We start from the raw sequence: 14,297 nt of genomic DNA on the forward strand, positions 1-14,297 counted from the left end.
TATACTAATCTTCAAGCCAACATAAATATAGGTCCTCTTTAATATTTATACATCCAAGAGGTCATTCTGGAGAGAGGTAGGGGCTTCAAACGTGTTCCCTTTCTCTTGAGCTCTCCAACAATTTGGACAAATGCCAGGAAAGGGCTTTAGGTCTAGAAAGCAATGAAGTATTATTGTATTATTGTACAGTATTATTGTATGATTACAATATTCAGTTCCACTCAGTAGCCTAGCCATGTGTTTGAACTAACTGAAGTTTAGTTACACACCATAGTAAACTAAATAGGATGGCATTAAGACTTAATAGCAGAACTCTATCCTCAACATCTAGCTTCTTCAAATGACTGAAGGCTTCAAGACGTCCAGGAAAATCAACATGATCATACCTCCTCTATCTTTCATACAGCAAAGATTATTCCAGAAGGCAACCAAGATTGAATGCCTCAGACAGACACTGGTTCAAAAAAAAAGTTTATCTTAAGAGTATCTGAAAATAATTAACCTCTGTCTGGCTCAAGCATCTTCAGCTTCTGATAATTAATAGAGTTGGACAAGTTAGCTTTGGAGATTCAGTCTAAAAGTGATTTGATCGAATCTCCAAATCAGATCAATCACTAAACTGAATCAGCTGCCTTCAAATCCATACAATAGCTTTTCCATGCCCAAAGCCATTTTTCTCTCTGAATAGAATCAATGTTTTGCATAAGACTGAAACTAATCCATAAGCCCCTGATAATTAACTATTCTGTGGAAATAAAGCCACAGGCAGCACAATCTGCTAAACACAGTTAAAAGGTATAGCGATGCCATACTTCAACTTTGGGGCCAGAAGAAACTGCTGACAGCATGGCATTACATTTTTTTTTTAACCATATGATGCACCCAAGGTCAGAAGAATGGGAAAATAGACCACAATAGACCATTCATAAATAATATTACCTACCTCAGCTAAATCTTCAAAACAGCTTCCTACTAGTGGATGGGGACTGCCTTCATCAGTCATTTCTACTGTATCTTCAATATGGCCTAGCAATTTCACACTAAGTTCATGAATATCTGATACTCGGCTGAATATATTTTCTACATCCTGCAAAACAAATGTATTGATAAATAGTATTTGTAGGAATTGAGATATTTAAATATTAAGTTTGTTGATTATAGGACATCCTATACGGGAAATAATGAAATAGTACTCCACACAATGGGCTTCCATATTCAACTTTCACTACTTATCTCATTACTCTATACATAGTCTGCACAAATACACTCATCCACCTTAGGCACAAGGGTCTTCAGATCCTGTTCTTTAATTACATTTGTACTTAAAACACAGACCAGCAAGAGGAAAAAAAAATCAGAGAAAAAAAATTTTTTTTTTCAACTCATGCTTAGTAATCTAGCTTTCTTTAGCCAAGAGCCAATCACAAATGCATATATTCTGGTACTACCACCTAATGCAACTTGAGTACTACTAATTTATAATTGGTATCACATACCTTTAACAATGAAGAAGAAATTCAAAACATTCAAATACTTTATTCCATACCATTTGTTTTTTTTAGAGAGAGAGTTATAACATTTTATGGAAGATTATTTGTATAGATTCAGCTTTATTTCTTTACTACTATGCTACATATTAGCAATTTAGGAACTACAATGAAACAAAAATTTATGGGAAGCTATACACATCCAGAATGCTTGTTTTTTTTTTTTTTTACTACTATAAGAATTACAGTAATTAAGTATGTGTGTGTGAGAGAGATATACAGTGGAAGAAATGTGGAATAGATTTGAATGATGTAATTTGTTGGACATTTTTATGAATATTAACTGCATTCTTGTATGTATTTATAGCCATCTTTTGGGCAAGAAATTGCCTCAAAAGAAAGCCCACCATAATATTTTAGTCCATTTACAGTATTCAATTGGCCCCCTAGTGTTAAAAATGTGAACTGCTGTTAATGAAATGATGTAATGACGTGCCCATAGTTAGCCCACTGGCTCTCATAAACTGTGATGAAAGGAATTTGTGACAAGAAACTACTTCTCAAAGGCAACTGTGCAATGAAAATGCAGGAAAAAAAAGCAGGACAAACGGTGGCTCCAATTATTCTCGACTCTTCACCGCCTTTAATAACAGCCAAGGAACAGGGATAGGGTAAGATTGCTCTTTCCTTCACAATTCCAAATAGGAAGTGGGAACTTAAGAACATAGTTCTGCTGGGTCAGATCAAGCCCTATCGTAATCCAACATTTTGTTTCCTACCCTGGCCAACGAGATGTGGGAACGTTCCCTCCTGTTATTGCTCCTCTGCAGCTGGTGTTTGGAGGAATACTGCCCCCAGTCTAGAGGGAACACTAAGTGTTTAAAGCCATGATGGACCTGTTCTTCAGGAATTTATTCAACTCTCTTTTAAAGCCATCCAAAATAGCATTTATTATCACAACTTGTGCTAATGAATTCCATAAGTTAATTATATACTGTGTAAAGAAGTACTTCCTTTTGTCTGGTCTAAATTTCCTCCTGTTCAGCTTTACTGGTTGGTCCCTGGTCCCAGTGTGCTGAGAAAAGGAGAAAACCTGTCCACTTTCTCCATGCACTACTTGCTTTTATACACTTCAATCATGCTCCTCCCTGGTACCTATTCTCCATGGTAAAGAGTCCCAAATGTTCTAACCTTTTCCCACAGAGAAAGCGTTTAAGCCTGCTGATAATTTTGATGGTCTCCCTGTGCACTTTTCCCAGCTCTATACTTTTTCAAAAGTGGTGACCAGCCTGTATTTTAGATGTAACTGTACCACAGAGACACAGATGTTGACAATTTTATTTTCAAACCCTTTCCTAGTTATCTCTCACAGAATTTGTTTTTTTTTCCGCAGCTTTCATACACTGAATTGACATCTTCATTCAGCCTTATGTTATGATCCTAAGATCTTTTTCTGGGTTAGTTACAAACAATTCAATACCATCATATTATTATTATTATTACTATTACTATTATTATTCCTGCCTTTCTGTCTCTCTCTGGTCAACTCAAGGTGGCGAACGTACGAAATACTCCTTCCTCCTACTATTTTCCCCACAACTCTGTGAGGTGGGTTGGGCTGAGAGAGAGTGACCAGCCCAAAGTCCCCCAGCCGGCTTTCATGCTTAAGGGAGGCCTAGCACTCACAGTTTCCCGGTCTCTATTCTAGAACCTTAACCACTACACCAAACTGGCTCTCTGGTATTGGTAAAGCTTTTTGGCCCCTTTATGCATTATTCTCTAAACACTTAAAATTAACTGTATTTGCTATCTGATTGACCGTTTACCTGGTCTGAAAAGATCCTTCTGGAGTTCTTCTCAATAACTTCTGGTTTTTACCAGCTTGAATAGTTTAGTATCATCCACAACTTGCTTAGTTCACTGCCAATGCTAGATCATTTATGAACAAAGTTAAAAGCACCAGTCCCAACCCAGAACCCTGAGGGACTCTACCTCTTCCTTCCCTCTACCATGAAAATGTCTTTGCTTTCTGTTTTTTTTTTTGGTGGGGGGGTGTTTTTTTTAATTTTCTTTGTTTTTTTAGCAAACTAGACAGGTCCTCTTATGCCATTATGGTTAAGTTTATTCAAGAGCCTTTGATGATGGTTTTTATATATTTGTATGTTCAAAATGTTTTTGATAATGTTAATAGGATCACCTCTCTCCCCATGTCTGCTGAAACTCTCAAGGAACTCTAGAAGCTTCAGTAGACCTCTAGAAGGTTCAACTGGTTGGGGTTACTACATCTCAGCTGTAGAAGGAACTAGGCATACATGTACAATAAAGTATGTTGCAAATATGTAGATAGCCAACAAAATGTGGGACCCAAATGGCTATGCTATCATTTTAAAAGCATGTTCGTGTGTGTGTGTGTGTGTGTGTGTATTTAAGACATTCATGCTCATGTTTTCTTCTAATCTAGTCCTCTAATGAAATAAAAGTGTTTTTCCCAAATATTGCTAACAAATTTGTAATATATAAAAATAAATTTACTTACATGACCTGAAAACAGTTTTGGATTGGTTATAAAAGGTTCTCTAAAAACTTTTATTATGAGATTCAGTTCCCTTATATATTGCCGAACCTCTGCCATGAATGACTTTACAAGATCATAGTAGGTTTGTTCCCCTGATGTGGAGGGTTCTTCATCAGATAACGTCAGTGTACTAATATCCTCTACATCCTGATGGAACATATCCATCAACACCTGTTTGAAAAAGAGGAAGATCTTAACACCGTACAACAAAGACGACAATATACTGAAATGTACAATCGAATTATAGTACACATTTATTAAACAACCAAATATTTGGTCCAATATTAAACTGTTAGTGTGAAAATCAACATGATATATAAGGTCAGTAGTTGTCTGAGGATGATATTGATAGAAGGAAAAGGAAACTTTTAAAATTAGCAGTGATACTTCACTTTAAGAAAACATAATTCAAGGGGATATTTCATCACAACCTCATTTATCACTTAAGAAATCTGTTAAGGTCTTAGTTACAGAGAATAGTGCAACGGTCAGAATCTCAGTATTTTTTTAAAGAATTTCATTCAGAAATACTGATCAATACCATGAACCACCAACTGAAGCAATGGAAGATGCACAGGAGATTTTCACTGTTTTCTCTTTAAGCTGCAGCCTCTTGAAAAACTGCTGCAAAAGACTTGAGATATTCTCAGGATTGGCATGAGAGATCATGCTAAGAGAAATAAGTGAGAAAAATCAATTTCCTACTTCCATTCTCAGAAGCCCATTCTCCTAGCTGATGAGAACCTTCACCCTAACCCTAACCCTAGCTAGTTCCAAGCTGACATAGCTACAAATGTGACTGTATATACCTTATCAGCACACATTGCCACTTTGATGTCCTGCTTAGTAATTTCATCATGTCTTATATTTCGTACATAGTTTCCAACCAATTTTAAGATATCTGCAGAAATGTATTCTAATACAGCTACGATGTAAACAGATACTTGATGGTCAACTTTATACCCCAGGACTTCCTGAAAAAGATAACTTATTTTAATATTTCATTATACACAGACACACTTAATAAATGTATACATTTAAATATGGAAAATTATTCAACCAAGGCAAAGAAAAACATGGACAGCTCCACAAATTTACTTGGTCTCCCATAGATACCAAAGGAAGCATAGTGAGAGAGCACCATGGGGGTCAAAGGAGCAAAGGCCTACTCTTTATTTAGTCTGTTTTTAAAATTTTCATAAAATGGGATAATTTTTTACTTCTTTTCTCATGACAGTAAGTGCAACACGATACCTTCTGATGATTGATTGATTCATTCTCCAATCTTTCTCTTGAATGTAAACTCTAACCCTCATTGTCATAGCATCAGGCCTAATTTTTGGATTTTGTTTCATATTCTGGTTTACAGTACTTCACTTACGAAGAATTTGAAGAATTCTAAAGTTTGCACTTCTGGTAATTTGGCTGATGTTAATAAAAGTATTTTTTATTTATTTGAAACACTTACATGGCTGCCCAACCCAGGCAATGTGACTTGGGGTGGCATATAAGAACTAATCAAACACAGCACAGATCATTATATTTCTTACTTTATATTAGTTTGTGTTAGTTTTTAATCTTCTTGTTTAAAAGCTTTAATAAAAAGTATTTTAAACCCCCCAACAAAGACAATAAAATAGTGATCAGAACTAAAATATACCATACATACCAACTGGGAGTTTTCCTCATCCTGACCCAAGCACCCAAGACAGATCCGGTCTTTACTGACTTACTGCAAGGTGAGGCCCAACTATGTATGTCAAAGGGGGCAGGGGTGGGGAATCGTTCCAGAGAGCAGGGGCCATCACTGAGAAGGCACACTTGGGTCCCACAAGCTGATACCTGGAGCATGCTCTCTCTTTTGGAGCATGTGGGATGGGCAGATATCCTTGGGAGCAGGCAGTCCCATATATAACCCAGAATTTGGTTGTTCAGTATTGGATGCTGTACTATTTAATGTTTTATAGTACTAAATACAGTAACTCAATTGACACACTGATGACAATAGCATATGAGCTTTTAGTATCACATTGTATTTTTAGTTAAATGCTAAGACAGCTTAATTTCTTTCTTTATATAACTCATGCATTTATACTGAACATGTAACAGCTAATTATTCAAGTTTTCAAAATCCAAGGTGCCTAAATGCTTACATTTATATTGGCACTTAAGAATGTATATAATTTTCCATCTGTATTGGTTATGAAAATAGGTTTAGTTTAATTTATTTGATCTAATATGGCCACCCACTCCAGAAGACTCTGAGCAGCTTACAAAATCAATAAAAAAGAAAACAGTAAAACACTTAAAACAATTAAAACCCACAAAACAGGCAGCCCAGACTAAAGCAACTAAAACAAGAAACAGTGCAGATAGTACAAAATAAGAATATGACAGTGGCTTGACCAATAGATCAAACCCACATTAACCCCACACCTTGGAACAAAGCCAGGACCATAATTTCACTTACTTCTTTCAGAGAAGTGTCACAGAGCTGTCAACCAGTAGAATAGGTTGCATCATGAAGTACTATTTCCCCCTTCACTGGAAGTATTCGAACAGAGGGTGGATAGCCCTCTATCAGAAATGTTTTAATAGATCCTGCACTGAACAGGTGGTTGGACTACATGACCTCTGACATTACTTCCAACTCTATGATGTTATGAATACTATAATCCCCAGCCCCTCTCCAGAGCTACGGCAAGGTAACTATTTTTTCAGTTGAGGTGTTCCAAGTCTCCAAGTATCATGTGTCACAGACACATATAATAAGGAAGAAACCCTTTTTACAACCTCAATGAGGGCAGAGATAATGCCTGATCTTTACTTTGCTGGAGCACCTCCAAGTTCTCCATCATGTAATCCTTATCTGAGTAATGGAGAAGCAGTGTATTGACAGTCAAAGTTTATGACTGGCTGCTAATGCCAGTTAAAATAAGCAGAAACCTAATCACAATCTTTATTAATTAGAATGATAGATTGCTTAGACAATATCTAGATGGACTTGGAAAGAAATTCTATTTTATTCTACTCATAATTTTTAAGAAATTGGTTTCTCTTTCAAAATATCACTGGTTATTTCAAAAACAGATTAATCTATTAATTTTGTAATATCCTATGCACTGTGTTTATATTACTTACTTTTAAGAGTGGATGAATTTTTTCTACTGGAAGAAATAATGGGTTTCTCCGCTTCCTCTTTTCAGTGGCAGACTGCGCATCAGCTATTGCCCATTTATCAATTGGATGGGGAAAACTTTTTTGGACACGATCCTTGTAACACACAGAGGAAGTACAGCTAAATATATAAACAGTAGATAACTTTTTTCATTACCATGTCCTAAGTAACTAAAGTTACTTTTGGGGGGTGGGGGAGAAAAAAATATTTTAAAATCTATATTTCCTTTCACCTACAAAACACAGTGTATATAAAATGTATAACACATTATTCAATCCAAAAATATAATGGGATAGAACCTAACCAGCTAAAACTATATACAGTTGATAGCCAATTAAAATAGGTAGGCAAGTAAGAACAGTTTCATTTGCCATCTTAAAAAAATATAGCTATAAGGGCACTAGACAAACATCCCTTTGGGGGAGCATTTCAGAACTGCAATGTCACCAAAGAACACCTTCATTATACACTTCTCTTACCAAAGATGCTAAGAGAAAAGCCTCATCTAATTATTTTAAAGCACAGGTGGGCTAACATGGGCAGAAATACTCTTAAGGTCTTAAGGCATTTGGAATATAAAGATATGAACAATTATTTAGAATTATGCTCAGAAGTGAATAGACAGCCAATACAATTTTCTTCGGAATATGATTCCACATATTCAAATCAGTTATATCCTAATTGCAAAATCCTGCAGTAATGAAAACTGCTGGTCTGTTTTTTTAGTATATCCTGCAATCACAGATACCAACATACTCTAATGAATAGGGTCAAACCCAATTTGTGAAGCTGCTGCTTCATAACATACTTGTACCAAAGGAACTTACGATGTAACAGTGGAAAAGAACAATGCAACACAGCAAAATTATATCAACATTTCAAAACAATTCAATACATAAATATGTTTAACTCAAGTATCCATAACTTATATTCAGAAATTCCAATAATTCATCTATCAGCAAGAAGAATATCAATAATGTATAAAGAGCTGCACAATTAATTACAGGTGGTACCTCTACATCCAAGAAGCTTCTTGGCTGAGCTTGGCACAGCATGTTCAGCAACTGCAGAATTAACTCCTCAACATACTGCAAAGCATCTTCCGTAGATGATAGTTTAGGATGGACCTGCATCTGGACCTATATTCAACATCAAATAATTTAACTTAAAAGAAAAATCAGTATAAAAATTTAAACAAGACAGTGCTGAGAGCCTGGTGGCCCACAGAAGGCATATTAAGGCATACTTAGATTCAGGCTGTAGACATCAAGAGGCTGTTTGAAATGTCGAAAGGAAAAAGAGTCACAAAGAACGAAAGTAGCATTATGCCCAAGAGTAAGAACTGTGCATCAAAAGTTACTGGTTCAGATTTAATTAGCTATGAACTCACTGGATGAGATAGAATGCAAAGGAAAGAAAGAGTTTAGAGAGATATAAGAGGAGTTAGGATGAAACTTAGACTTGGCCACCTTAAACCAGCAAACAAGGTAATTAAAACACATTTCTTTTACAGAGTACCATTTCCAATTGCAATTGAAATGACTGAGGTTTGCATATTAAAAACTGCCAGAAAAAAACATTCTGGATACCCAAGTTTATTTCTTGAAATACTGAAGCAACAGGGAAAAGGAAACTTTGGATTAACATGAAATAAGCTATACATAAAAATCAACATAGGTTATATATTATGAAATGTAAGGTTAAGCATATTTGCACTCTACAGTATATTTTAGTTTTTGCTGGGTAAGAAAAGTTCGGGAGGGGGGGAAATGGGGAATAAAACACATAATCTGAAGAGATAGTGCAGCAACCTTGTTAAAGTGGGAAGTGGTCGGAACCCCTAAACATCACCCTAAGTTATGCAGAAATATTGAAAATTCAAACAGGTTCACAAACTTTTAAGCACCACTGTACACAATTATGTCCTAAAGGATATCAGTAATATGCTAATGTCCTTTAGTTTTATTTATCTGGAAAAAACAAGATTACAACATGAAAAAACTGAAGGAATTCTTACTTTTAGAGACAAGGCTAAGAATATAAAACTTATACTCATATTTAGAAACAGAAGTAAATCTGAATATTCATTTATACTTTCCAATGCTTATAACTACTCTTACTACATTAATTCATTTTCCTATACGTTTTCACCTTGACTGAAAATTAGCTATTTTTTAGATGTATAATCTATTTACCTACAAAAAATATCAAGATATCTAAAATACCACTATCTATATTTGTTTAATCAGAAAATGACATTGCTTTCGATTCTCAAGTTTCATAAATATTGAGAGATGTAAATATCATATGCCCTTAGCTGCAATGCAGACTACAAAAAGGCTCAATTTCTCATGTTAGCATGACCCTTGTTTTACGTCCATACATCTGATGAAAAAGACTAGTACCTGAGGTAAACAAGAAATAGTCAGAATCAGATACTGGTCTAATTCAGACAACAATATATGGTGCAAAACCTTCTCCTCTTTATTTCATGAACAAAGGAGATTCAAAGGCTATTGTTTGATGACAAAACATACTAAGCCAGAATGTGGCTTGTTTGGTTTTGATACTTATTACATATGCCATCATTAAACAAAGCCATAACTTCGTATCACATTTGAATAAAGGATCCATTAAGCACTCTGCCGTCAACAGTGGCCAGTCAGATACTTAAAGAACCTCACAGGCAGGAAATAAAGGTGATGATTACCTGCTAGCTTGTCTCAAACAGCTTCTTCTCACAGGTTTATTACCTCTGTACACAAGGTCCTATTTAATTAACATACAAATCAATCTCCCATGTGTGCATCTATTGGCCAGGTCTCCTGACACACATATACATAAAATTTATGAAGTCAGATCTTGTAAGTTATCAGTGTTTTTGAATGAGATCTCCAGAGATCTCTATACCTCACAAATATCAATCATTTAATATGTCCTGGAAAAATATTATGCAATAGCAGTCATCACCTCGAAAGGTTATTCACTCCTCTCTAATCCTTTTAAAATCTACCTAGAAGTGCAGCCCTAAATTTCTGTTGCCTGGTGAACATAAATAAGAAATTGCATAGATGCTCCTCTGAGAGAGTGGAAGATGGAGGCTCCACTAATACAGCATATTTCATTTGCCAAGAAAGATGGAAAGTTCCTGTCAGTGATAGGCACATAAAGTGCATGAAGGATACTTTGATAATTAAACAGCTTAGCTGAATTCAAACTGTTGGACTCACCAGTTATGCCAGTTTGGATATGGTACAGCTAATCTACACCCCTTGCTTCCAATGGCAGGATACTTAAAATACAACAGTGCATATACCTGAAAAGTCCGGTGAAATTGTTCCTCACTAACTGCCTGGGTCAGCAAGTGCCTACAGAGCTGTGAATGAAGGAGAACTATTACTCTATTCCTTTCCAATCCTATTAAGATACCTTTCTCTAATGGCCATCCCTACATCTTCCTTGCACTACTTCTCATGTTTTGTATACATTATTTTTCTCTACACAGTTCAACAAATATCAATCATCTAGCAAACTGGAGCACAGCACAGAAATCAACACAAAGATTATTTCAATACTGTATGAAGTTCCTTACAGTTAAAACAGACATACACCACATCTTGGGATTTCACTTCCTCCTCCCTTGCCAAAGTTAATCTCTATTTGGGTCCTTTGTCCAAATTAGATACTAAGGATTAATTTCTGCAATCCAGAGGCATCAATTACACATTTGTTGGTGAGTAGGACTTACACTAAGACTTCTAAATAAACTAACTAATTACACCGAATAATCTGGCTGGCAAATAAAAGGAGACAATTGAATAGATAAATTTGTAATGACAGTAATATTACATAGCTAAAAGCTAACATGCCAGAGAACAGCCAGTAGGAGCTTAAATACACATACAAGTATTTATATTTTTAAATTAAAATATATTTATATATTTAAAACATGAATTACATGAATAGTTCTGAATTACAACTAAACTATTCCAGAATTAGATTATAAAGCTATTTCAATAGCATCAAAATTCAATGCAACACTATCATAGGTATGAGCTTAACATAGCTTAACAGATAGCCACCGTGATGAAACATTTAAGATGCTGGATAAGGACTATGGAGACCCACATTCAAGTCTATCCTCAGCCAGAGAGGTTTTACTGAGTGACTTTGGGTAAATCATTCTCTCAGCCCAAGCTATGTCATAGGACTATTGTGGGAAAAAATTTGGAGGAGGGACTGCAGTGTACATTGTATTGTGCTCCTGAAGGAAAGGCAGTATATAAAGCTAACAAATAAATAAAATAGAAATACTTCACTGATGATCAAATTCGAATTAAACTAAGAAGTAAAGAGACCTAATGAAGCAGGTGATATTTATATATGATAGAGTCACTGGGAGTAGGGTGGCATATACGTTTAATAAATTATTATTATTAAAGTGTGCATATCCAAAAAACAGTGCTTTTTGAAAAAATGCTACATCAAGTGTCAGAAATTCAAAACTTACAGTGCTGTCTGAACTACTGTGCCTAGGTTTGGGATTTTTTTCTTTCTAGTTTATGACAGTTGGTTTGTAAAGGGAGACATAAATTTGGATGGCACAGCAAAGTTTCAATTTCTGGATAGCTTAGCAGCTTGTGTGGACCGCACAGAACAGCATTCAAACTCATTCACAATAAGGCAAGATTTTCTAAAACCTTGACAGATTCTGTATAGACACTGCAGTCTTCCCTATGCTAGTATTTTCAAAATAGTATACTTGGTGTTCTGTAGTTCATTTCAAGAGAAACTTATTATTCCTACTGCCTATTACACTTTGATCCAACAATTTTAGGTATACACATTTAACAGCTGAAAAGGTCTTCAAATTTTAAAATGGTAAACTAAATGTTGACTTCAAAAATAACGCTTCATATATTTAAAAGCTAAAAAATTAACATTTAAAAATAATTATAGACTATTGTTTTAGAACACTATGTTTATCCTACATGACAGCTATATTTCAGACTGAATGCTATTAATAAAATATTAAAAAATACTCCCCCAATACTAGTTAATTTCTACTACACACTTAATTTGGATATGTTCTATGGAATATTAACACTTCCTCCAAATAACATGTGGCTTGCACTAGTATTCAACTCACACATGTCCAATAAACAAAATGAACTGGAGCAGCTGAAAGCTTTATCATACATTTTTCAACTGGAGCATAAAGGATTATACACAATCATTGATGTAACACAGACATATTTAAATCTCAATTGTTCTGAAATGCTTAATCTTAAATTACTTCTCCAGTCACAAAAATGTAATACATGCTGTAATATATATAATATACAGAAAACAATCCTTTTCATAAACAAAACAGCAAAAACCTGTAACTTCGTCATCGTCACCTGTCAGTTAAGATACAGTTAGATATAACAAATCTACAATTAATGCTAACTTTAATTCAGAGTAATCTGATTTAAAACCAGGCTAGCGAGTGCTAGTTAAAAAAGAATCAGAATTAAACATTATGTAGGTCTGAAAGAAAAACATACAGAGGGGTGTCAAATATGTGGCTATGCTAAGAGAACATACTCATATTCTTTGTACAGTATTTATTATTCATTTGATATATTTATGTAATGTCTTTTATTATAGCATTCAAAACACCAAATATAAGATTTCCAGGTTGTATCCCATCCAGGTACCTACTAATCCTAAACTCATTCAGTTTCAGTAAAATCCTTGTTTCATGTGCTGTCACATTAAAATAAGAGAAGATATAGGAATGGATCTAGGAAAAGTGAAGCAGAACACCACTTTATGAGAAACAGTTGAAATAGTCTTTCTTCTGACAATGTCTCAAAGCTATTTAACTTTCCTAATAATCTGTCTTCTAACATACTGGTTTACTTTTTGGAAAATACTCTTACTTGGTCTTAATGTCTTCTTGCTATGATTCTCCATAATTTCTTTTAGTTACTTCATTTCTTTTTCTTTCTTCCCCCACCCCCATGTCCCCCCTCTTGCCTCTAAGCAGATACAAGAGACTAATTTATTTTGTGGCCAGCAACTGCTGGGGGCTATTTGCAACACAGATCAGTGCATGGATTTCTACTGCAGCCTAGCATACGTTTTGCAGAATGTGCACGCTGATCTTTCCAAAGCAAAGGATGCAGGTACCGAAATCACTGACATCTGATTATCACAATTCTCTGGTGTATATCCAAGAAATAGAGAATACGTATCTTCTCCCATGGAAGATTACCAGATACCTCAACTAAATGCCAACAGCCATCAAACCCCAGGCGCTCACTATAACCGAATATACCCGCACGCGTTATCTAATCTGCACGGTCTCATCTACAGCCTCTGGTTGTAGAGGCATTGTAAGTCCAACGTACTCTGGAAGGAGGCTGCTAACCCCCTCTCACCTTTTTCAGGGCGGGCACAAGCAGACCCCGCCACTTGGGTGCATTCTCTTCGCTGAAAAACTCGTACTGCAGCGGCGCCGCCTGCATCTTGCCTACCCCGTCCCGCCCCCTGGGGGGGGAAGCGACGGGAATCACTGCTGGGGCCGAGCCCGACGTTGCTCGCGGGCTTGGAGTGGCGGTCGCAGGCGGCAACCAGAACCGGAGGAGGACAGAGGCAGTGTCGGCCGCCGAAGGCGGCAGCGGCAACACCCAGCGTCGGGGGACGGAGGCGACATCCCTTTCCCGGTCACCCGCCGCCCGGCCTGGCCTTGTCTCACTCAGCGCCGGGGCCGGCCTGGGACAAGACACCACCGAACATCCTTTCTCTCGCCCTGACAGGACTGCGACTGAAAAAGTCCGAGGGGAAACAGACAACGAAAGGAAAATGACGGTTACTCAGGGGAAGGAGGGGCAGGGTCTCGACCGCAGCTTTGAACTCTCGGGATTCTTCCCTTGTCCTGATGGTTATAACCGCCGACGCGTGCGCAGTTAGCGTGAAGACTGATGGGGCATGCGCACTTGGGGTTTAAGTCACTCCTCTCCCTTTTTCCCGTAGCGTATTCTTTGGAAGTCGTTCGCTTTGCTTTCCC

The 14,297-nt window shown here is 36.5% G+C and overlaps 1 protein-coding gene across 1 annotated transcript in view; it reads right to left on the reverse strand.

The window, feature by feature from the left end:
- Positions 1 to 13,797, reverse strand: part of SOS1 (SOS Ras/Rac guanine nucleotide exchange factor 1) — a 54,097-nt gene extending 40,300 nt beyond the window's left edge. The window contains exons 1-6 of the mRNA XM_063301995.1: positions 13,669 to 13,797; positions 8,254 to 8,379; positions 7,204 to 7,335; positions 4,872 to 5,036; positions 4,024 to 4,233; positions 944 to 1,087 (exon numbers count right to left, since the gene is read on the reverse strand). Coding sequence (XP_063158065.1) covers positions 944 to 1,087; positions 4,024 to 4,233; positions 4,872 to 5,036; positions 7,204 to 7,335; positions 8,254 to 8,379; positions 13,669 to 13,755 — 864 coding nt within the window. The 5' untranslated portion in view covers positions 13,756 to 13,797. The remainder of the gene's footprint in view (positions 1 to 943; positions 1,088 to 4,023; positions 4,234 to 4,871; positions 5,037 to 7,203; positions 7,336 to 8,253; positions 8,380 to 13,668) is intronic.
- Positions 13,798 to 14,297: the final 500 nt, after the last annotated feature.

Source organism: Candoia aspera, chromosome 1, assembly GCF_035149785.1.
Source record: "Candoia aspera isolate rCanAsp1 chromosome 1, rCanAsp1.hap2, whole genome shotgun sequence".
NCBI lineage: Eukaryota > Metazoa > Chordata > Lepidosauria > Squamata > Boidae > Candoia > Candoia aspera.